Source organism: Pundamilia nyererei, unplaced genomic scaffold (genome assembly GCF_000239375.1).
Source record: "Pundamilia nyererei isolate P.nyererei 1_Seehausen unplaced genomic scaffold, PunNye1.0 scaffold00157, whole genome shotgun sequence".
Classification (NCBI taxonomy): Eukaryota; Metazoa; Chordata; class Actinopteri; order Cichliformes; family Cichlidae; genus Pundamilia; species Pundamilia nyererei.
The window spans coordinates 1,475,688-1,501,939 of record NW_005187558.1 but is presented as its reverse complement, the minus strand read 5'-3'; the positions used below and the strand labels follow the sequence as shown (position 1 = coordinate 1,501,939).

The 26,252-nt window shown below is 40.6% G+C and overlaps 1 protein-coding gene across 1 annotated transcript; it reads left to right on the top strand.

Moving 5' to 3' along the window:
- Window positions 1-2,777: 2,777 nt before the first annotated feature.
- LOC102213594 (probable ribonuclease ZC3H12C) lies at window positions 2,778-25,874 on the top strand. The gene is made up of 6 exons (XM_005745309.1): window positions 2,778-2,802; window positions 21,557-22,382; window positions 23,327-23,466; window positions 23,620-23,854; window positions 24,068-24,174; window positions 24,344-25,874. Exons 2-6 carry the CDS (start codon window positions 21,670-21,672, stop codon window positions 25,861-25,863), a joined length of 2,715 nt encoding a protein of 904 aa, XP_005745366.1. The 5' UTR covers window positions 2,778-2,802; window positions 21,557-21,669; the 3' UTR covers window positions 25,864-25,874.
- The last annotated feature ends 378 nt before the right edge of the window (window positions 25,875-26,252 follow it).

Here is a 26,252-nt window from a genome sequence, read left to right as displayed (position 1 = left end):
AGAGAGAGAGAGAGAGAGAGAGAGAGAGAGAGAGATCGTGATCGTCTTATTTACAAATTCCCAAGGGAACTCACAAGTGCAGATTTGTAGCAATGGTGTGGAAATTGAAAGAGTTTTTTAGTGTGATAATAGATGATAAAATAAGCTAGAAGTCTCATATAAGTCATACACATAACAAAGTTTCAAGTTTTGTATATCTTTTGATGTGTTACTGAGGTTATTAAATAAATAAATAATACATGTAACAAATTGCAATGAACAATTTATGATAAACAGCACATAAACAGGAAGAAAAAGTGTAGGCTGATAGTTGCTAAGTAGTGGAAAGAGGGTGGGATTAAATAAACTTATGCTTCTTCCTACTCCTTTTTGAACATGTAAGACATTTATAATTAATTATTATTGATTTGTTTTCCTTTTGTTTTCCTTTTTTGTTTGTCTCTTTTTCTCAGTTTTTGTTGTTATACTTTTTTAACTTGTTCAAAATAAACATTGTATTCACTTCAGTTATATGGACTTGATTGTCTAAATGGTGGATTCAATAATGAAGTCTTCTGTTTTAAATGAAGAAATTAAATTAAACTAACCTCAAACTTTAGATACCTTGTGTTTTATTCTTCTAAACACAGATACTCTGCATTAGGACGCATCTCCTTACTTAGTACCAATGACTGTTGTGGAATTCTTCATCTTATTGTTCCTGTATTTTGCTTTGAGCATTTAAACATCACAGAATCTGTTCAAAGGAATACATTTCCACTTCCTTTTGTCTCTGAGCCAGAGAGAGGTTAATGGCGCCATGTAAAAATAATTTGAAATTCTAACAGTTTTGATAATAAATTTTGAAAACTTATAATTGGTGCATATTTGTCTTCTCTCTCATAAAAACCCCTAAACATCGCAATTTTAACCTCTCAAAACAAAGCTTTCATAACATGTATGAGAAAACTGAAAACAGAAAATGAGAAATTGAAAGCTCAAATACGTGAGCGAAATAATCGTATAGAAATTAGAAAAGCTTTAAGCGCACTGGAAAATGAAGAAAAAGTCCTGCAGGCATGCAGCAGAAGGCTTTATAAAAGGCATGCTGATGTCTCCAAACAGGTTGTTCTTGATGAAGATTGGAGGCAAACATAATAAACCATAATAAACTGAAAGAAAGAAAGAAGAAAATAACAATGTGTCTAAAGAAATTGATACTCATGAAAATGGATGGATTATACGATCTAAAGGCTGTTAAGGCAAATTATAATACTCTGTATCGGTATCTTGGCTGGTAGGAGACTTTTCTGTGCTTTCACAGCTTGAGGGGCTGCGGTCAAAGCTTGTTAAGGAACAGACTTTGCATCAGCAGAATAGTGAACTTAGAGCAGAGATCGACAGCCTCAGGATTTTAACTTCTGCTCCCCAAGCTGAAAAAAAAAAAGAACATTACACAGCACAACAACATCCTGCAAAAAGAAGTGAATAAACCAAAAACGAAAATGAGAGGCTCTGCAAGAGCAATGCGAGAATGTATGCAGACAATGAGATGCTCTAAAAACAGAACTCAGCAATTTCACAGACTCAGTAAGCACAGGGTGGGTAATCTCAGACTCAGAAAGCACCTTTTATGAGCAACTACTCAAAGAAATCACATAGATCTCTGATTTTGAATCTGGGCAACATGGTAACGAACCTAAACTTCGTGAAAGAAGGTTAGCACGTCAGTGTATTGTGTGAAGTCTGGCTTTATTATGTTGCATTTGCTTTACACCAGGTGCTCTATTTTACCCCTAATCTAAAAAATTAGCTTAAATTGGCATTTAATTAAATTACAGTTACGCAAAACCTCAACCAGTCCTGGCAGATGGCTGCCCCAACCTGAGCATGGTTCTGCTGGAAGTTTCCTTTTAAACCAGTTTTTTCTTCCCACTGTTGCCAAGTGCTTGGTCACATTCGATCTTTGGGTTTTGCTTTTTTTTCTTTCCTTTTTTTTTTTCCTTTTTTCGTTTTTTTTTTTTTTTTGGTTTTTTTTTTTCTTTTGTTTTTGTGCTTTGTTTAATATTGTCGTGTCTTTATCTTACAATATTAGACAGTTCAATTAAATTTCTTTAGCTTTCCATTTCAAAAATTGCTTGTATGCAATATATGTGCTGCCTTTAGTACCTATAGTATTAGGGGGGAAACGTAGTCATGATTCCAGAATTTAGGTATTGAAAGGTTTTCCAAATAATGGTTGAAGTGTCAAGTCTGTCTGAAACTCCTTCATAGACTATCCCTGTAAGGAGTGTTTTTCTTTTTGTCTGTGGTAAATTAAAGAAGAAATTCAAACATTTTGCCCATTTTTTTCAAGAACACACTTTACATGTAATAACAAAGCAGTTCAAAATTTTAAGCACTTAATATTGAGATCATCACTGAAAAGTACAACACATTGTCACTAAGAATAGACTTAAGTAGGCTTTGATGTGCAAATAGTGTGAAATCATTCAATGCACAAACTGGAGCATAAAGGGACATATTTTGTGAATATGCTTTCACAATAGACTGTGAGGCGTAGCAATATCGTCTCTGGAGCAAAGTGCAAGAAACAGATTTCATGCAGATGCAGATCATGGCCGCTAGGTGGAGACTCTCAGGCAGTCACAAGGAAACGCTCACTGCTCGGCTGTTCTGTAGATTTCCTCTCTGACAACCACGAGATCCCGAGAGCAGCAGCGTCAGCATGCAAACTTTGCACTACCATGAGAGTTTTTACAAGGACACTTGTCGTAACATGTGATGGAGAATGAATTCAACACGGGAGGATGCTACGATAAAGTAAGTGGACATTATTTTGTTTTCAACAAGATATACAGTAATGAATAGTCATCATTAACGACATGCATAAGAAATGAAATACTATATCATGAAATACTACATATAATAGGGATCATATATGAATCTTTTCACACTGCCTGAACAAAAATGCACCTAAAGATTCCTTACTGATTCTTGGCAGTTTACATTTAGGGAAAAGAGAAGATATCAGTAAAGTAAAACATTATAAAAACTGGAACCAAGAATACAGTATCCACAGGAAATATTTTAACTTTAGTAAAATCAATATGAAGTCGGTGTAGCATCACAGACATGTCCAAAGATCGTTAATAGATATGGGACAGGTGTATAGTTATTCTATGTTGGTTTTTTTTTTTAAAAACAAATATTTCTGTAAAGTGATAGTGCTGAATGAACTCATGGTCAGTGCAGCTTATAGTCTGCAGACATAAGTGCAGTATACAATATAATTAGCTAATGTTGGGATAAAATTTACTTACTAAAATAATTCCTCATTAAGTATATTCAGTTTCCTTGTTCGTGAACACATACAAACACACTGCCACTCACTTTCTCACTAAGCCCTTTGTGCTCAAACATGTCATCTAAGCTGGGAGCTTGATGAATTGAGCAGGAACAGGAAAAACTGATCTGTGACACAGTGGCACAAAGGCAAATGGTTGTGAAGAGGTCATGGATTTTCTACACAATTTGTGACATGATTGATTGATTGATTGATAATTTTAAGAGTCTTGTAGTTGTTGATTTGAGGTATAATCGTGTTGGGCATTTGCACCATACACTGCAGATGGGCACAGCAAACGTTAATAAACGAAGGAAGGAAGGAAGGAAGGAAGCCTGAATTATTAGGTTCTGGTGAGTGCTGTGTTTTGCGACAAATGGCCATCTTTAGACATTATCAGCTAATAATGTCAGCCATAAACTGCATGAGTGCAACATATGTGTAAAATATTAGAATTTAAAAAGCAACTGAAGCACAAACTTCATGAGTGGAATGTGCCACACAGCAGACCATAACCTTTTCAAGTATTGCAGTTAAAAATGCTCCAGAAGGCACCAACACCACAAGTAAAGAGATGTAGCTCAGTGATTTGAATAAGATGCTTGTGTTGTAGTTTTAAAAAATATATAATTACTGTGCATGAGATGATTTTATGAAGGGGGAATAGACTATAGAGAGTTTTACATCAAACCGTTAAGCATAGCTGATGCTGAATTATGACTGGCTCATTTTTGGAGGCAGACTCGTGTGACTTTTAGAGAAACTTCATTTTTTTTGCACTTCAGTGATGTCTTCACTTTTTCAGCCACAGAGGTTTACACTTGATTTGCACCCATACATCCTCTGCATATGTCCCCAAATGACCTTTTACCTCCTTCGCCTGCTGCACTGAGCTCCAGACATGACTGTGGCCCGCCAGGCAGAGCATGTGTGTGTCTGTGTGTGTGTAAATATGCATGTGTTAGCAGAAGTAGGACCACGGCACGCTCCCATTGAAAAGAAAGGGTGATGGTAAGGCCAGAGGTCTCTGTGGATGACGTTTGGCCTGGCAGCTGCTGGAGCTGCTCCATGCTTTTGTTTCTCTGTGACCCTTCTGACCCGGCACTCGCCCTGATGTCAAACACACACACACACTTTCGCACACCTGCACATAGTCAGACACATGACCCCGCATACACACACACACATGCAAGGATGTGCAGGCATATATGTAAATGTGATTATTTGCTAAAGCGCCCTGTAGACACATACACACACAACGGTGCTCAATAGGCCAGGCCCTGTGGGGACGATCCATCATGACTTAATCACAGAGCTGTGAATTTATGTGTGAAACACCGTGTACATGTGCCTGATTCACTTTATGTAGCATTAAGAAATTTGTTTTGCTTCAGATCATTCCCATATTTTTTCTTCTAATTCTCACAGAGTGCTTGAAAAAAGTGAAAAAGAACTCCTCAAAATCCCGCTAGCATTACCATAAACATCAAGACTTGGAACACTGAAGTAGGTCTGCAGGTAGCAGCTTGAAAATTGCCACAGGTAATTGGCAATACAGAAATATGGATGTTGTAGCACTCTTATCGCTTTTCAGTTCTTTAGAAACAGGGGTGCACTGACAGGTCACCGCTGTCGACTGTTTGATATTAGCCTGCAGGCAAAAAGGACCTGTATCAGTGTCAGTTGCTGATATTTCTCTGTCGAGTCCTGGCGAGCTTTGCTGGTAGCCAAGTCGTGTGTTGTGTGCCATTATAATTTGGTTTGTAATTTCCCAGCAAACAGTTCAATCTGATGCAGTAATATATTGCCAGTGTATGTTTCAGTCTTTAACCGCTTTCTGACAAACCAACAGTGAAAATTATCCTCAGTTACGGCCCTAATGTGCTTTTTAAAACTACAATTCCAAAGATGCTAGCCAAGTTGCCATGGAGGTTTTATTGGCCTCAGCTATGTGGTAAATCTCAGTAATGTGTGGCTGCAGAATCACTCCATCTCCATTACACCAAATACAAGCCTGCAGGAAACAGCAGGTGGTGTGTGTGCGCACTAACATGTTTTCATGCTGCCTCCTTAAGTGACCCAGAGGGCACTGGCCTGAAGGCCAACCTATTGTTCTTTCAAAGCCCTGAGTGACCCCATCCCATTCGCCCCCTCCACCACACACACACACACACACACACACACACACACACACACACACACACACACACACCCGACACACACTGGTTTGTTTGACTTCCCTCTTCATAGGTAGCAGCATGTGTAGAGCCTGTTAGCATAGTATTGTGTGTGTGCACGTGTGTGTCATTGATACCAGCTGGACTACCTCTTCCCCTGCCTGTTTCCACCCCTCAGGCCTTGTTAAAGGCTGGAGTAATCCTTGCAGCCTGGATCAGTGTTTATCCAGTGTACTGTTTGAAGATCTGCTGCAGACCCTTCTCCTGGCACTTACTCAGCCCTCAGCATGGATTACCTTTACACCCACACTTATTTCTATCCTTTTTGCTCTGTCCTTATTTGTTTTGATTACTTAGATCATTGATTTTAGAGTAAAAAGGACTCAACTGGATATTCACTGTTCAAGGACATTAAAATAATCTTTTAATGGAGGTACTGAGGGTGGTGTAGACAGGTTAAAGGTTATTTAAAGTAATCTGCAATCAGAGCTCCAGAACTCTGAAGTGAAACGCACACGACGCAGACCAGCATGTTTGGTGCAGCATCAAAGATTATAACAGACATCTCTAAAAGTTTCAAGTTTAAATTTACCCAGGTTGAAGTTTTAATTTTCCTGTTGGAACTCGTTCGATACTGCAGAATGCTTAAAAAAAGGAGTAAAATGTGTTTTGATACAGTCCTAGTCTTACGAAAAAGTAGTTTTAAATAGTAAAGGTGTGGGATATGATGGTGCAGAATTAGGTGAATTAGATCGGAAATGTGTACTTGTGAAATGCAGGCCACTTTTGATATTGTTTCAATCACCGGTTGTTGTTATTCATCCAGATATAGGTTGGGACATGTATTAACCCATAGTTATATCATCCAGTTGCGCTGTTTTACATGGTGGTTTTCAGTGTAGAGTTGATATGTTCTCTTCTTGTCTGTATTTCCTTATCTGAATTTTAAACTCAACAAGACTCAGTGCAAACTAACCATAGAAATCCTTTGTAGAGGAACCACTTTGTAGTGACCCACTATCACACATGAGTGAGATCCTGTTCCAAAGCTGGGTAGAATATAGACGAACAACATAAAAATATGGATTTTCTGGATTATGGACACAATATAGAAATCGCTTATTAAAACACAAAACCCCAATTTTCAAAATGCTTTTAAGAACAGATGCATCAACCAAACAACTCTGACTCAGACGTGCAGTAACAGGCTTTACTGTCATGGCTGTGATCTTTATGTCAGATTAGGTAGCGCTTCCATATGCTTCCTCCTTTGTCTGAGGCAGAAATGCTGCTCAGGTCAAACAAAACTACTCGGATTTATCTTGTGTACACAGCGGCGGTGGCGGCTACTACACGGCAGTGTAGCACGGCACAACACTGTGCCGTGCTACACTTCGATAGGGTTGGTAAGGTGCAGGCAGGCGGCCGGGAGCAGGACACCTGTTCATCCTGCGACTTGAAGCAGATGGTCCACATGGCGCCTGCTCCCCCGAGGGGAAAAACTGTCAGCTGAGCCCCAATTAAGGAGTCACTGCAAGTCATAGGGGAGCGGGGAGTGGGGGTGGATGATAGAGAGAGAGAGGAAAATCAGTCTGATAATCAAATAACTGTGACGTGATAATTGAACAAATCAGACTGTGGAATTAAAAGACACGATACTGCTGGTTAAGTTAGGAGCCGTTCTTTACTTTACTAATTACTAACCCCCGACATGTGAGTCATCCAATCAGCATACACAGATATATGATATACTTAGCTATGCTTTTGTTACTTGAAACTAAGCAGTTTGTTTTTCCAAGTAAAAAAAAGTTTCAGATAATTTAATCGGACGTTTTTCTTTATGGTGAATTGCAAAGACTTATGTGAGAAAAGTGTGCCATATTGAAAAGATGCATCCTTTTAAGTAAATCTGTGCAGTCACTTTCAAACATTTTGTGTGCAAAGGTTTAAAAGGGAAAAACCAAAATGTAGTCACAGTGTATTCATATCCAGTGTTGGGTAAGTTACTTTAAAATAGTAACTGAGTTACATTACTAGTTACTTCTATCAAAAGTAACTCAGTTACTTCAAGTTACTCGTTACTTTCAAAGTAACTAGTTACTAGGGAAAGTAACTTTGGTTTTACTCAGAATTCTCTTGTTAATGTGTTTCTTCCATAACTTTGCCAGTCTTCTAGCTTGCTTACTTGCCACAAGTGCACTGTGCCACCTACCAATAGAAAGGAAAAGATAATGTGCATATTTCCACGTAAGAAATCCCACGCCTGGACCGTCATTGACTGCTGCCATGATTCTAGCCTACGTCACAGCGTCATGTGCACCTTTTACATCCAACACAAAAACTGCAGTCGTGGTGCTTTCGATTGTACTCAGAACTTGGAAATTCTGCCTTCTGAATAGGAAGATGTAGGCAATACCAGACTGCAGATGAGCTGCATACAGGGCTGGACTGGGACAGAAAATTGGCCCGGACATTTTGACTAGAGCCCACCATTATAGCAAAAATCATAAAGCCTTTGAATGAAAATAAACGCTGTTGTGACAGTGATGTACACTGTTTTGATGGTATATATGCATCAATCTATCAATCGTTTGTTGTAAGATTCAGATAATTATTTTTTAAAAGCGAGACACTTTAAATGAGAATAAGAAAGAAAAGTATTTCTTTGTGCCCCCCTCTCCCTGTTAATGCCCTACCTGGCCCCCCTGGCAAAACTTTGCTAGATCCGCACCTGCAGTTACCAGCTGTCAGCTACCTAAAAAAGGATCCTGGGGTTATTTGTCTCTCAGAAACAGTTCATAACTTCCCTTCAACTCATTAATGTCACCTAAAAGGTAAACCTGTTTCTCCATCACTTGTTCAGCTCTGATGATCCAGTAAGGACATCTCCTGGTTTCATCTTCATGTTTCCCTCTCACCACATATACAAACCGACATCATGGCCAGCAGCTTTTTTGCAGCTGTGGCTCCAGCAAACATCAGCTGATACTAGAAATTAATATTAAATACATTCTAACAACAGCTGATCAAGCTTAAACGTGCTGCTGTTGTTTAGCGCAACATCTGCTGGTTTCCTCTTTCGGCGCAAAGTGGGCGATAAATAAACAAGAGAGCCGATCAGCTGATCATTGATCAGTTTCATGATTGAAGTAGAAACGGGAGAGGGAGGGGGAGAATGAAAGAAGAAGAGGCAGCTGTGCAGCAAAGACAGAGTAACTCCAGCTTTGTGTCTTTTTCATTGTAGCTGAATTACGGGACAAACGGTTCCTTTTCACCTCAATAAGAAACGCGTAATATTTTCTCTGAATACCAGACGGGGCGGTTGACAACTCTAATAACTTATGAACAAAATAAAGTTCAACATCATTAACTTCATAGCACCACCCAGCTCCGTCATGCTAGCTAGCACGCAGTACGGAAAAAGTCAGAATAACGAAAATAAACTCCACCTAAACTTGGTTCATATCTGACCCAGAGAGACTGCAGGTCAGAACTTCTTACCTGAAGTTCAGTTCACACTCGGACCGGCGGCCGCCTCGGGTCTCTTTTCCTTCTGCGTCCCTTTTCCTTCATCCACCTGCTGCCTCCACCACTTGCTAATGTTACTGAATCTGGAAGCTCCGCGATAGCCACCACACGAAGTAACGAGTAACGACCCTATCTAAATCCCAGTAACGAGTAACGCGTTCCTGATTTTGGCATAATAACTAGTTACCGTGCTCGTTACCGCAATAATAACGTAGTTACTGTAACGCGTTACTTAATAACGCGTTAGTCCCAACACTGTTCATATCTGCAGTAAATAGTCACACAAAGTTCTGCTTTTGATTGCTTTTCTCTTAGCCCGTTTGAGTCGGTTGTTTTTGCTGGCGCATATCAGACTTAAATTCCCTTCTCAAACAGTTTCACATAATCCAGGTCAAAGTTGTGTTGCCTTTTGTTCAGATGCAGCATCTTTTTATCTGAAGGGATGTTTGTTGTGTTTTTTAAAAATGCTTCTTTAGTTTTCTGTGAAGGTTAGAGTTCGCCAACTGTCCCCAAGTGTCTAAACAGAGCTTTGCAGAGCCACACCTACATGCTGTAGCTGTGTGAACTGTCACTTGTTTCAGAAATGGGTGGAACAGCCGGTCTCCTCTGCTCTTGGTTTTTAAGCTTGGCACTTGTTGCAGGGAACACAGAAGCAATAACAGACAAAAAACTTTGCTGAAGTGAAACCTTGTTTAAAACAATTAAACCATTGTCATCTGTGGAGGTTTCTTTCTTTACGTATGCTTGGCCTAAGCTACGATCCAGTTTAGGCATAAAGTTAATCCTGTCAGGGAATGTTCTTTTGGAGGGCGGAACATATCAGTAGCCTCTGGATTGGTTGAATTATTATTTTCCCTTAAAGATGTGGGAGGATGAATCTCAGATTTCAATTTAGTTTTATTTTAAAGCTCCAAATCACAACAACAGTTGACTCCAAGGCGCTTAAAGTTACAATAACGCAGAGATTTCACGGCGTAGGGGCTGTTGACATCCCCAGACTAGCTGTACTTTAAGACAAGTTGCCTTTGTGATACTTTTTCTCTCTTCTAAAGGTCATCGCCAATCATCTGTGCTGGTGAATCATGATGGCTAACGCCGCATACGATCCTTGCTGTCATTCAGGGCCTTTGAATTTCCCATCATCCAGGAACCATGCAAAGGGACTGGGGCTCTGTTTGACAGAGTTTTTTTGTTTTTTGAGGAAATGAGTGTGTTCAAAGCGTGTACACAGTAGACAGTACAGTAACAATTCACACCATAAGGGAACCAACGGCTTAGACAATGGATAATACAATGAAGCATTTCTTTAGCAGAAGAAGTCCACATTTCACACTATAACTACCAGATATGTAGATGCCAGCACATAACACACCTTTATCCATCTGAGGTTTCAGTCATCATCGGTGATGACTCCAACTCAAATCAGTCAAAGAAAAAAAAATCAGTCTAACTGACACACATTTAAAAAATAAAATTAAAAAAAATTATTTAAGGGACAGATTCAGAGTTAACGCCTGTGATGACTCAGAGGGTTCTTTGTTTGAAACTTTGACAAACTCTGCACCTACATCTTTTTAAAGTCTTCCCTGTAGAGGGAGTGACACCATTATGCTGCCTGTGTTTATCATGGGCGTACACAGAACAGGTATTACTGCTTGATGTGGTCAGATTTGCATTTAAAGAACCAGTGATGCCTACTGTAAAAACATAGCGAGTGCTCAACCCTGAGGGATAAATTCTGAGGCTTTAGACAACAATGGGAGCAGGCCAACAGTTTTGCATGGCCTGGACTTTCCAGGTGAGCCAGGTTTGGCCGCTTTTCATGTTAAGTAATTTAAAGTAATTTTCCTGGATTAAGAACCATGTTTACCACATGTAAAGTTGTTTACCATGGGTTTTTCCTAAGCAAGCAAAGGGGGCCTTATATATTTTTTCTCTTTTTGTTTTTGGAAGACAAAAGACAGAAGATTAACTGGCCAACCGAAAAGTAAAACAAAAAATAAGGGTCACTTAGAGAAGTTGAGACAAAGAATGAGGGGGATGCACGTTGTGGATGGTGTTGGGAAGAAGTATGCGAGATGGGGGAAGACAGACGAACTAGAAACAGCTACGGGAAAGCATCGTCTTTGTAATAATTGTCGTTATTTTATTTATTAAGAGAATTAAGAAAATGAAAGGAGACCTATTCATTTTTACTTTTGGGCTCTATTAAAGTAAAGTTCAATGTAATCTTTATTTATCATGTATTGGTGGAGCGTGGGTGTCGAACATAAGGTCCGGGGTCCAGAAATGGTGTTGGCCAGGCAAAGACTTGAATCTGTTGCATTGGACACTTTGGAAAATGTGAAGGAGGGCATAAAGTTTTGGACTTTTTTTAACATATTTTAGTTACATTTTTCAGCATTTTCTGCTTACAGAGACATGATCATTCATATTGCACCACAGTAATTAAGCAAGACAAAAAATTAAATAACAGAAAAGTTCCAGTTTTTTCACTGTTGACTATAGACAATTTTTTCACAATGGGTCTCCAAATAACAACATTTTCTGTGAATTAATGGAAACTTTCTGTTTTATAGTTACGGGACAATCTGCGCAATGAGCTACTGTAATTCTTTCTGTAATTTTTCACATCTCTTAAAAACGTCATTGAAAATTTCTTATATTATGTGGAAAATCTAGGACATACTGTTGGAGTTGCACTTCCTTTTCTTATATTAAGCTGTTTCAAAGATTTAATATGTGGTTAAACTTCTTCACACTGATAGAAGTGGGAAGTTCAGCGCCTTGAAGATCGAGGTGGACTGTATTTGACCCCTAATATGAAATTTGACATTCCCGGTGTAGAGGTTGAAGCCCTTCAGTATTAACGCCCCACCCTTTGAGCCAGCTTTCTTCTAATTGGCTGCCCCACAAAAACAGATGGTTTGAACAGCAGGTGGCTGCTGTGCATCCACAAAATTAGCCAAAGGGCTACTTTTCATTTTTAGTCCCCGATCAGACAAAAACAACAACTAAGAACACAGACGTACACATCAGATTGCAATTCAGTAGCGCACTTCTATATTTCCCACATTCCCACACACATTTGACAAGAATTCAATTTGCAGAGTCATGAAAAATTTATGAAGTTCTCAAAGCAAAATACGATCAAACCTGGGACTAGTAGTATGCACCTAACCCAGTGTCTTGTTAGTGTAGCTTTATGAGTGGCACGCCACATAAATGACTTTCCACTGAGACTGTGTGGGCTTAGCTGGAACATCTTCCTGACTGTCGTCCGCTGGCAATATTGACTGCATTTCAAATGGAAACATGCCACATATGACTCTACACGAGACAAGACAGATTTGATCAAAGAGCCATTAAAGGTCAAAGCTCCACTACGTGAGGTTCAATTTGAATTTATAGACCTGAGATTTGGTATTGAGATTTTTTTATCAAAGAATTTCAGAAATTCGATTATGAAACGTCTCAAATCTCAACAACAAAGCTACTTTCAGCTGCTCCCTTATTTACAAGGGCTTGCCACAGCAGGTAGCTCCACCATGTTTGATTTGGCAGTTTTTTATATCGGATGAAATCCTGTCTACTCCCAGGACCTAACTGAGATCTTTTGCTTTTTGCTAGCCAGATGTGTATAGATGATGTGCACGTGTAAAAAGTGTGATGTGAAAATAGCACTTGAGCCCATAAAATGATCAGGAATGTTTGAACCATGGTCGCTGATGAAAGGAGCTGAGGGGTCTTTTTTCTAACCTAGACTTCTACGCAATTGGAAGTCTTTTTGCAACTAAAGCAGTCGCCCCCTGCTGGTCATTAAGGATACCTCCGGTTGGCTTAACTTTTCAGATTTTGACTCTAGTATACAGTCTGTCATTTATATGTCAATCAACATTCCCTCGCTGACATCTACATTTAGATTAAAGGAATTTAATCTGCTCAGGAACGTGGAGCACAATCTTCCCCTTAGGTGTTTGCAAACCTCACACAGAAATTGTTAAAGATTACGTTTGTTCACGGGATGTTTTAAAATGTGTTTTTATTATTCTCTGGAAAAATAAAATCATAAATCTTTTTCTATCTAAATGTGAAATGACTGGTTAACTTGAGCTGTTCAAGTCCAGCCCGACCTCCTTTGAGACTGAAAAATTCCTCCTGATTGTAATGGCTGGGGGTTTTTTGTTTTTGTTTTTTTACTGCGTTAGTTTGGTGTCTTTTGCTCACTGCAGCTTCCTTCCCCACCTGCTAACTTTCCATAAGAGAGATGCATACGCACTCGTAGGCGATCACACTCCTGACACCCATTTTGGGAAGCACACACTACTTTTAACATAATTGTGTCATTGTCTGAGTCAAGCCAGTCCTCCCACCATGAAACAAAGATGTAGAAGGCAACAGCCGTCTCCACCGAGCCAGGTGTTACGCAGGGCTCCATTCTGGGTGCTGTTTTTTCTTTCTTTCCTTTTTTTTTTTTACTCATTCTTTCTTGTTGTGTATCTGTTTGTGTGTGTGTGTGTTTGTGAGTGCATGTGCGTGTGTGTCTGGGTGTAATAGCTCTAAGGACGGTGTGTCCGTGTGCAGCTGCCCGCTGAGGGCCCTCCTTTGTGTCCCCCTCCCCTCTATTGTCAACTCACGCCTTCTCGTCCATTCATGGCTGATGGTCGGCGGATGGTCTGGTGATGTGTGCGTGTGTCTGTGAGGGGTTGGGAAGGGGTGGAGTTACCCTACTACATCTCACAGTCCCTTTTTTATTGGTGGAGAGGGGGGTGATTGGCGTGTGTACAGAAGGAGATTTGGTGAAGAGACGAAAGTGAGCTGTGCGAGGAGATTTCTGTGCTCGTATTGGTGGGCAGACTCACAGTGAGGAGGGGACGGTAGGTGCCTTAAACTCCATCTGCTGTCAGTAACACTGCTAGCCCTGCAGCTTCAGGACACATCACTCTGCTTTGCAACAACAAAAAGAAAAAAAAAGGAGAACTTCATGGTTGATCACTTAAGACTGCTGCCAGACTCGACCAGGAAACTCATTTTTTGCTCAGCCCCACTTGGACTGGCAGTTTTCTCCAGTTCTCTAGTGGATACAAGACATTTAACTTCCTTTTTTTCCATTAAAAGAAAATCGGGCCATACTCCTGGGCTTAGTCCTCACCACTTTACTGGGTCATTTTCTTTTTTAAAATCTTTCCCACTTTGTGCTTTGTTGCTGATATGATCCAGAGTAGCATGTCAGGAGACACTTTGTAGGAGTTCTTGGTTCTTCTGTGCTTTACTGCCTTGCTGTTTCTCGTGGAACTGTTCGGTAAGTCTTACTAATTTACTTTTGTGCGTTTAGCTTGGATTCGCGTTGGCCCGTTAAAGACGCTGATAACACTGCTGTCATACTTCATCCTGGATTATCTGCAGTATTTTGATGGGTTTTTTCACTCTTTTTTTTATCATGAAATCTCTGTAACCATATAACCTAATGATAAACATATGTGACCAGTGAACAGACGTGCTGTAATACTACAACAGTTAAAGCTGCACAGTCTTTGTTGCTGTAACGCTCAAATGGGGACAATTATAGACTAATAATACCTGTTAGTTACTGAGTGTGATTTTTAGGACGGCGCAGTTCACTCTGGAAGGTTGTCGTATACATAAGCATCGCAGTCTGAGCTCACAAGTGAAATTAAGACAAGGCCGTTTGTGGTTTTAAATCAGGGCTCTTTGGGGGATTCCTTGGGTTTCCCCCTCAACGGGTCATTGGTTAGGTTTCACTTCAATTAAATTAATGTAAACAAATTATAGATTATCATATGTGCTGACGAACGTTAGCAGGGTCTGGACCACTAAATGTCTCCGTATGATGGCCTTTAGTTGAGCAGCGAGGGAGGCAGAATCAGACTCTGCACAGCTTAGAGGTGAAACCGAGTGCTGTCCGCTACCAGAAAAAGCCACATGACAGACAGTGGTGATATGTATCAATGAGGATGAATCTGGACACCACCAGTTGCAGTCAGGGAGGGTGTAGGAACAGGATGCTTTCAGGGAGGTCCCCTGTGGCTTCAGCAGGCATCTGTTGTCCCCACCACCACTCCCCCCCAACCCTATATGCACCCCCACCCCCACTCTCCGCACCCTCTTTGTCCCCCTCCCAGCCGGTCGCTGGCGTGGCAGACTGGGTCACTGCTGTACTCAGCCGGCAAATGGCAGCCATGCGGTGGCCCTGAGGGACTGGTCGGGGTCTTTCCTCAGGGGAGCTCATCCTTCCACCCCACACCCAAGGGGGCTAACCCGGGATCACAACACATATAATGATACGCACAGACCACTGTCAGGATGGGCAGGGTAGGTCAACGAAGTGCAGACTGCAGCATCTGCTCAGTATGGAAAGACTCTCAGCTTCCCCTCGATGAAACACTGACTCACCGAAGTTTGGTAGACAAGTTATTCTTTCCAATAAAATACACACTCAAAATTAAAACTCACGGTAGCTGGCAGTTTGTGAGACTCTTTCTTTCTTTCTTTTATCCAAAGGGACTTAAAGGATCGTTACAGTTCTTCAAGATTTTGATGCATGTAATTAAGTTTTTTAAGAGACTAATCAACGGCTATGCATGCTCAGCTAAATGGTTTAAGCTAATCTGTCACTGCAGCTCATCTTGTAATATATGGCTGCTCAACAAAAACAGTATTCACCAGCAATTGCATTTTTTTTTTCACCCGTCTCTGATATTTCATACTGAAAAGAACAAAAAGGTTGGTGATTTGACACTGTGTGGTGGCAGAAGCTAAAAAACTCACCCTGTAACTAAATATAAAAACTATGTAAACTCTCTCCGTGTATATTAACACTATACAGTCATTTGATAGGCTGAGTTTCCTCCCTGCAACCAAGTCCACGTTTAACCAGGAGACAATTGCTTGTTTTCTGTACTTCAAGATGGGCTATTCCGGATAGACAGCAGTGAACAGAAAGTTCATTCAAAACTAAAGTTTAGCATGTGTAGGGATCACGCCAGCTCTGAAACCACTAAGCTGTTGGAAGACACCCACTCTTATTTTCATGTCGGCTGCACACCTGTGAATTATCGCGACTGCATCTTGCATTGTGGTGACGCTGTCATGCTACCAAAGACTGACAGATATACAAACACCTTCCAACGTACTCAAAAGTCTCCTTTGTAGCACTTCTTGCTGCTGTACAGGACTCTTGAACTGCATTCTTGGTTTATGATCCACACCCACAGCATCAACACTTATAAAACTAAATGAAGCAATCGATGCTGCTGTTCAGTGCTTCAAAGTTTAACTGGACATTTTCAGATATTGTACAAATCCACCAGCGATATTATTTATTTATGTATTTAGTATGTTTGAAACACAAACTATAATAGCTTAATTGTCATCCAGGTCTTTGTGTAGTATTAAGTAACATTAAAATGGAACTGAAATATTATAAGAAATACTACAAGGAACAGCTAATGGCATTCCTCGTGAGTTATTGGAGTTTTTTTTGTTTCCGCTTGGTTTTCCCAAAAACTTCCATGCAAATACATTTGTGTATTCACACTCCTTCATATGGCACACGTATATAGTGCAGAGATCACACCACATGTCACCGGACTGCCTTATAAGTGGGTTTTCACACTTGCTGTGTCACTCTCGCATTTCTGCTGACTCCTCAGATTCCGTCTGGCATCCTGCGACTGAAGTCCGCGCGGCTGATGCATAAGCAGGCATGCTTTGCATGTTGATGTGCTGGTGTGGGGGGTGAATGGGTTTAAAAAAAGAAAAAGCCCCAGCCTCCGTCTGTGCATGCTGCTCGGGCCGAGAGAACAATACTCCCATCACAGGAGGACAGATTGTGTGGCAGCTGCATTGTTGAAGGACGGCACGCCAGACACACTTCTTCCCCCCCGACACACACACAAACTCACTCTCGCTCTCTTCCCCTTTGTGCCTCTTTTGGTTTTTTTTCTGTTTTTTCTTTTTTTTTTTTTGCTGGACTGAATTATTCCGGCTCTCTTGTGGCATTCAGGATGACAAACAGCGGCGGTGCAGCTTAGACGTCGGGGGTCGGGACATTAAGAGGCCCCTGCTTTCCGGTGCTTTAGTGTGCGATCTGAGAAATTCTTCTTTAAACTATAACCATAAATAGGAGCGCATACAGAGTGCAGAAGTAGCTCTTTTGAAGTGATTTGCAAACAACTGGTGAAAAAATGTATCTTTTGAAATAAATGTTCAGTCTTGTATGAGGAGCAGCTTCATGAAGTGAACTGAAGTCTTCCAATGCTACCACAGTATTTGTTCACCTTGTGTCAGCACATTAAAAAAAAATCAATCAGCATTATTTGTCCAGAGCAGCATAACAGAGTATTTTTCTTTCACAGAAATCTTTTTTTTTTTTTTTTTTGACATCGTACTTTGAAGAACAACATTTGAAGAAGATGCACCAAACTTGTAAATAACATTCCCGTTCACTTCTCACAGATCTCAGGGCAGTTTCATGCACTGGAAGTACCCTCCGTGGGTATTTCCACAGATAAACAACCTTACATGCAAACACACAGTTGTTGGTATTTGTTTGTGATGTGAACCGTTGTCACTAAAAACTGAAGCAGGCCCACTCTGTCCACATCATACCAGTTACAGGTGGGGTGTTGAGGCAAGTCATCATATGACTGGTTTTCAACTGTCACTTCCTTTTTCTATGCCTCTGTTTGAAGATAAATTTTTTTGTACCTTTGAGGTACCCTCAAAGGAGGATCTTGGCTCTGTCTGTTTTTTTATGCATGAAGCCAACAAGACTAAACTAGGTTAACGGGTAATTTGTATACAATGCTTTTTCTTGCTTTCCTTCATATATATTCTGCTAGAACAGTGGATGTTCATGTTCAATATGAACCAAACATGAGGCTTCACGCTCTGATTCACAGAATTTTTATCTACTCTTGGATCTGTATGTCAGTGAGAGTGGATATTATATGAAATAGTCATCTCTGGCAATCAGCTTGGGCTGAAGAAGCCCCACCCACCTGGTGTACAAACCTGCTGTTTATGAAGGGCAGGAACTAGGCCGAGCGTAAATAGTTGATTTTATTTTTCTTGGCTGGTTCAGTTGTACAATTTTTGTGATCTGCTGATACAAACAAACAGCATTTTTTAATGTAAAATATTAAACTTCACTGGATATAACTTATTTCCCCCCAAACTTGAGTAAGTTAGAGGATATTTTTCTTGCTTAAATATCTAAAAACTACATGCTATGTGCAAAAATGAAAGAGTTGCTTTAAACCACCTTTATCCAACATATTTTACCTTACCAAACGAAAGCTGGTGCAGCAGATTTACTTAAGAAAACTAATGTCAGGTGCTTACACTATTTTTCAGTATCTTTATATATTTATAACTTTTCTCTTTTTCACTCATCTCCATAATGTTTCCCTTGCCTCCGTTGCTCATACCGAGGCTGCTAGCAGCTAGCTGGTGGCTTGCTCTGAGCGCTGGACAGCTTTATTTCTTTTTTTTTTTTCTTTTTTTTTCTCAAATGTTCATGTTTAGCTGTGTGAGGGTGATGTAAGTGTGATTTAAGAATATTAAATATCCAGCACTATCAAATAAAGGTACTATTTTGAACTTTAAAATATGCCAGGCTTATTTAGTATGCTAAATAAAAATATGGAACCAGATATATAGTATTTCTCCCCACACCCTCTAGCAGATCATTACATGAAGGAACCTTTTAAAAACAAGCGCGTCCATGCTCACAGGTGCACACACGGGTGCTCACACACACAAACTACACCCTTTTTGGCTCCTACCTCAAAGCACACTGTGCGCTGTCGATCTTACGTGCTGCACAATAATGTTTAATATTTAGTATTTACTGTTATATTCCCATATATCATCGTGATGTTGTTTATTGTATTGCTCTCGTTTTCTTCTGCTTGTTTTCTTTTTTTCTTTCTCAACAGGTGATCCAGGTGATTGATATATGTATTTTTTTTGTCTGCTTATTTAGTTGATTTTTGTTTTTTTGCCCTTTATCCCCATCCCTCTTCTCCGTTGTTTTTCCCCCTCTTCCTTTCTCCCCTTTCTTTTCCTCATTCAAGTCTGTCCCATATCTAGCAAGTGAAAATAAAAAATAAATAAAATAAACAATAAAAGGTGAATCAAATGGACCATTACGGCTGGGATGGTCAATTTGGTAAAGTAAATCCGTTGGGCATCTTTCTTTGCCTTTAGACAATAATTCTGATGGCAAAGGAACCAAACGGGACAGGCAAAAAAAAAAGACATAGTATTTCTGAGGAAATGAGCAACATTTAAAGTCAACTCAAAATGAGGTTATAGCTACCAAAAGCATCGGTAATTTAGTGGATGTTTTGTGTGAATACACTGGAAGTAAACAAAGACATTTAATTTCTTTTTTTAAAGTGGTCACTGAACAATTTACAGATCACTCTTTGTTTCAGCCAGTCTGTGCACCCCCACACAACCAGCAGGCCACACTCAGAGGCTCTGAGCAGCATTAGGGGTTTCTCTCATTTGCTACCACAGATGGAACTGAGAAACATTCAGGAAGGCCACATAAACACAAACACTGACTGCAGTGTTAGCTGGTGTATCACTGACTGAATTTCATAAACATTACTTAAGATTTTATGTTGTGGATTTAAATAGAAGTGCAGCTTTATGTAATGTAGTTTGTGTCCAACTGTGAGGATTTCTTCTGGGCTTTCGGTGATCAGTAAACTAACTGGAAAACATAAAACATGTACTGTGTTTGTGTTAATGGGCAGTTTGTAATTTTTCTTTGTCATGGTAGCTCACACAGCTGTAACAGTAATGTTTGTTTGTGTCAGAAAGAGCCCTCTTTTTATGATTTTGATAGGACGCCCCACCTCGATAGTGGCCGGAGATTTGAAATAAGTGGAAAATGTGTTTTTTGACTCATGTCACGGCCAGCACCTCCTGCCTCTTAACATTAGCTTTGTCCAGTCAAAATGGATTTAATTGATCATACATATATCCATGGCTTTTTTCATAAATTATTCTTAATTATAGTTAATCTCCTGTTGGCTGCTCATGTTTGTAAATTTTGGCTGTACCTTTTCTTGCTGCACGTTTAGATTCTGAATGTGCAAAATGTGCCAAGCAGTTAAAAATGCGTTTGATTCTGTATGACAGCTTATTCTTACCTTTACTCTGAGGACACAGATGTGCCAAACAGGGCTGCTAACAATAAAATCATGTTTGTAGTGGGTTTTCTCACTTACTCAGTGAGACAGAAAAGTTAACGCACTCTGTTGAGTTATCACACAAAACGTGTCCGATGACTTGCCACAAACTTTGCAGATCTTTGTAATTACTGTAACGTCACGTCGTCACGTTCATTTCGGTTTCCATTAGTGAATGCAATCACTAAACGCATATGAATGAATTTTGCTCATATTTGTTTTGAAATGATGTATCAAGAAGAAGCGCTTTTCTATGTTTGAGTATGAAGTCACCACAATATGAGGAGACAAACAATGTCAATCCCATTTTAGAAGTTACAGCTAGTGCATGCATTGATTAGGTAAGCGGAGAATCTGCCTGTTGGCCAAAAAGGCTTTTATTTTATTTTATTTATATTACTGGTGTGAAGCAGCAATGAAGTGTTTCATATGGCAAGATCATTGGCCTATTTCTCACTGAGCTGTTGTTTCAAAATGTAAAGTAATGTATTTCACAAAATAAAATGCATATGTCAATAAGAATAAGAATGCCTGCATATGACAGAGTCAAGTTTTGTACTCTGTACATATAAAATGAGGTGCTTTAAATCATAAAGTATCAAACTGAAGAATTAAAAATGCCTTAAGCAGAGGGCTGGATATGATTCAACAGTGTTTCTGACAGTGCTGCTGTTCTTTAGCAGATGAAAATTGCCCGTGCTGCACAGTTATTACGTCTGTGCTGGCTTCCCCTCATTTGCTCGGTACTCGGGTGTTTAGCGTTTTGTCCCCGAGCTGTTTTTTTGTTTGACAACACAACTCATCACTGTTAAAATGCAAATCAGTAGAAGTTGGTAAAGATAGTTTTAAGCATCGTAACCATCAGCAGCTTTTCATTTGAATCTTGCAGTCAGAACTTAATATGCAAATTAGCTATTGGAGCAGACAGACTCTGTCAAGACGCATCCCAGGGCAGAGGAGGTGTTGCTGCTTTGGGCCCTGCGTTTTTTTTTCCTTTTGATGAAGAAGAGGCGTGCTTGAGATGGGAGGAAGAAGCAGAATAAAATACCCTTACAGCTGCTGGGGAGAATTTTTATTATCATTGGGCCATACTTTAGATAAACAGATTTTTTGGTTTTTAATGTTTATGACATTTCAATTGTTTTTTATGTAGAAGTTAATGGAGTACTGACCACGAGTGTTTCTGTATTTGAACATAAATGCAGTGTAGTGCCCTGTGTCCTCATGTGATGGTATCACATGACAAGTGAGTATATACTGAGAATTTAACCAGTTCCTTTTTATGTTTTAATTCCCAGGTACCCTCACAGGACTAGTTAGTAAGTGAGTTAAGTATCAGTAGTAACAGTGGGGTCAGTCAGGTGTTTGGGAGGTCACGGAGGTAGTGGAGCTGGATGTATGAGAAGGATTCATGGGCCTGAAGGACCATCTGGAGGATGGGACAGGCCACATCCTCAGCCCAGGGCTGGATCTGGACTACCTACACGTGGAAGGTGCTGAACGGCAGGCTGGGAATTTAGGAGCGGGTGTCACTGTTAAAAGCAGCAATACTGCTGGTAGCAGAGGCATTAGCTCTATCATTCATTCAAGCAGCAGTAGCAGTTGCAGTAACTTTTCTGAAGAGAGTGCTATCTCTGACAGTGAAGATGAAAGGCTCCAGACCGGGTCTGGTTCTGACTCTAAAACACCGCACCACGATCAGCTTCACCTACACCAAAGGGAGGAGTCCTCAGTCTTTCAGCCAGTCAGGCTGGACCTGGCACCAAATACATCTCCTGGAGACCCCCCGGAAACATCTCTGACTGACCCCATCACACACTGCCGCACGAAGGTGGAGTTCGCTCTCAAACTAGGCTACCCCGAAGAGCTAGTGTTGCTGGTCCTGAGGAAACTAGGCCCTGACGCACTTATCAATGATATACTGGGAGAGCTGGTTAAACTGGGAACCAAAATAGAGATGGATCAGCAAGGAGGTCAAGCTGTCTCACAGTCTCCCTCGTCCTCTTTGTCCTCCACCTCCAACTCCTCTCTGGATTCTTCTCGGCTACTGTGCCGGTCCCACCTGCTAGAAGACAAAGAAAACCTGCGACCTGTTGTTGTGGATGGAAGCAATGTAGCCATGAGGTGAGGAGGAGAAGCTTTGGAATATACTAGGGTTTTGTTCTGCTTTCATGTATCTACCTCTTTACCTCACAAAGAGTGTAGCTTTATTACTTTATATTAGCTATTATCTGGCTTAAGAGCCTAACATATATAGCTACGCTGAAAGCCATATAACACACATTTAGAGAAATGCTTATTTGTTGAAAACATGCATTGTTTAGTTTTCTGAATTTTTGTAAATCCAGTTTTTACCAAAACCATTTAAGAAGATATCAGTTTAAAACTATTAATGTTAGTTACATGTTACATACTATACATGCTGAGACAAGCAGCAAGACTCCGGCATGCAATAGAGGAGACATCGGTGAAAACAGGTGTAAGATTGATTTAATCAGATTTACTAAGAAACGAGTTGGAATACAGATGGGTTGCAAAGTGGCTTGCAGTGCTTTATATTGCCAATTCGATGCATAGAAGGGTATCAGCTAATTCTAGCTGAGATTGAGATTGTGGCCTGTGTGAACTAATGCTATGCCTTTGTAGTTTGTATCACTGGTTTGTAATTAGTGACACAAAGTGAAACAATTGTTCATTGTGGGAAGATGTAATACGATTATGTAATTTTTGTTTTTGCTAAATTGTTTTTCAAAGTCTCAGCAGTCAGGGAAGACAACTATTTAAAAAAACAGTTCTTTCTCTGAGGGTTGGATTTACAACCTTAAACCTCAGATGGTTACAATCATTAGTAAAATGCAAAAACACATCTTTATCAACAATATTAACCTGAGGATACTCTACATTCAGATGCCTAATTCAAGAGTTTGACTTCTAAGCTTTTTTTGTGTTACTTGATTATAATTCAAAAAACATGAAAAACCTGCCGTACTGACAGTATGACTATGACAAGCAAACAGGCAAAGTTTAATCTTAGCTGTGTGGCTGATGCTTGCCTTCTGTTTGTGTAGTCATGGGAACAAGGAAGTTTTTTCCTGCCAAGGTATCAAGTTAGCAGTTGATTGGTTCTTGGAGCGAGGCCACCGTGACATCACAGTGTTTGTCCCTGCTTGGAGAAAGGAGCAGTCGCGACCTGATGCTCTTATCACAGGTAAAAATTACAGTCGTTGTCACAGTTGAAAGTCCCAGAATAACAACAGTGTGAAGGATGTGATTTAATATCCTGCTCTTGGAAGCATTTCCTATTATCCATTAACTCTAGTCTTTCTCTCTATATTTAACTATTGCACCTCTCTTTGTTCAGACCAAGAGATCCTGCGGCGTCTGGAGAAAGAAAAGATCTTGGTTTTCACTCCATCACGACGCGTTCAGGGACGTCGTGTGGTTTGCTACGATGACAGATTCATCGTCAAACTGGCCTACGAGTCAGATGGTATAATTGTTTCAAACGACAACTACCGTGACTTAGCAAATGAGAAGCCAGAGTGGAAGAAATTTATAGATGAGCGCCTGCTGATGTACTCGTTTGTAAATGACAAGTAAGCATATCGCACCAGCACAAGAAGCAAATCTGTTGGATTTCCTTTTAACGTCATTGTTTCCCTGCACCTTTGAACATACTAAATAACATGCTGTCTTTGTGTTACTCTAACCAATTTGTTGTTAAAAAAACGGGAGAATTTCAACTTATGCCTGTGTTTGAAAGAACTCAATATTTGCATCTAATTTCAGTCTGTTAACTGTATATTTAGATTCATGCCACCTGATGACCCGCTGGGACGCCATGGACCTAGTCTTGAGAATTTCTTGAGAAAGAGGCCTGTTATTCCTGAACATAGAAAGCAGCCATGTCCTTATGGTAATAAAAAAAATGTTTAGTTATGTTTCTTATCAAATGCATGCTTATCAGCTATGCTGCAGAAGATGTCTGCTCTTGCATAGTGGAATTAGATAAAAAATTGTACGAGAATAAATGCTTTTTATTCCAGTACAATGACAAAAAAACTTCATATTTTTTCTTCCATTAGGAAAAAAGTGCACATATGGCCACAAGTGCAAGTTTTATCACCCTGAAAGGGGTAGTCAGCCCCAGCGAGCTGTGGCAGATGAACTCCGTGCCAGTGCCAAAATTTCATCAGTAGCTTCAAGAGGCCTGCTGGAACATGCCCTGATGGCGAAGAGCCAAAAAAATGGTCAATCAGAAGGAATGGCTGAGGCCCCGCTGATTCGGGATACCGGAAAGAAACAGCCAAATCGGAGCCTTCAGAGCTCCTTCAGTGAGCTCTCAGAGGACAAAACTCAGGTCAGTTCCAAAGTGGAGGAACAGAGGAGAAACAGCAGTCTTAGTGGCAGCTGTAGCAATAACATTGTAGCACATCCTGCTCCAGGGGGACCGCCTTCATCGGGACATCTGGAAAGATGGGAACACCCTGCTGGAAGTACTGGATGCAGCTCCGGTATTGCCGGGGCTTCAGGACCAAACAAAGCTGAATCTTATTACAGATGCAGTTCTCCAGTGGTGGGCTACAACTCTGTGGTAAAGGCTTATTCGGGACTCAGTCTTGTAGTGCCACAGACTCCTGAATGCTTCTTTCCAGGTGAGCTCGGCACAAGTTCACTGGCTTCAGATTGTAGCAGTGAAAGCAGTGTCAGCTCAGATTCTTTCTCTCCTGACCCCGTGTTAGATGATAGCCCCAAGTGCCATCACCATCATCCCCACCACCACCACCATCATCATCACTACTCTGGCCAGTACCCTCACCAGGCAAGCCGTGTTTCTCCTAGTCTGAGCCAGCATTCTCCTCGTGGCTATGTCCATCCTCAAGGACTTTGGAGACAACGTGATTTTGGCATAGAAGATACTCCAGCATCTGGCGCCTCTCGCATTTCGCCACATCACGTCAACACTGCTTCTGTCTACATCCAACCCCAGCAACAGCTTCAGCTGCTCGCCAATTTTCCAGGGGAACCACCTCATCCACAACATCCACCCCAAACACCCACTACTCATGCCCGGTCTCAGAGCTTCCCTCGAGGCCACAATATGGTGGGCTCCCTTTGGCCGGAACATGGGCTTCAGGACAGAGTGTGTGAAGGCTCACCAGTTCATTCTAGAAGAAACTACTCTGTGCGAACCCAACAACCTCAGCACCAGCAGAACTGGGACCCTAATTATGAGCCACCCCCTAAGCCTTACTATGATCTGTTTTCCTATAAGAGTTTTCCACAAGTCCATGGACACTCTCCTTGGGGCCAGCAAGTTCATTCATCACCACATGGCCTTTTAATACCAGGTCTTCCATCGCTTTCACAGCAGTCTCTTCCATCTGTCCCTACCCACAAGAGCCACATGCCCTCAGCAACCCAGCACGCAAAGCCAACTGCCTTGGGTCGATACCAGGACCTTAGGGAGAGGGTGTTTGTTAACTTGTGCGGCATCTTCCCTCCAGATTTGGTGAGGATGGTAATGACCAGGAACCCACATGTGACGGATGCTCAGGAGCTTGCAGCTGCCATTTTAATGGAGAAGTCACAGCACAGCTCTTGAATAAACACAGTGAAGTTTTCATCTTAACTAAACTCGTATTTGCGGGGATATCCTCTGTAAGCTTAATAAAAAAAGTCAAGTTGGGCATACAGAAACCAAAATCACAAGATACGAGACTCCTTCAGCTGTTAACACGCTGCCTTTTTAATGCTATTATTATACAGAGAAATACCAAAATTGCCATACTTTTTTTCTAGAAATATGCCTGCTACTTCTGAACGTAACATAGGAAAAGGTAGGGGTGCATCTGCATGTTTCATCTTTTTTGGTTATGAGTCAAAACAGCACTGTATTTAGGGAAGCTTTTAAGGTGTTTCAAGGGTGGCAGTATTGTTGATTTTAAACTTATTTATTTGTTACATTTAAGTTATTTATATAATTTTAAAATT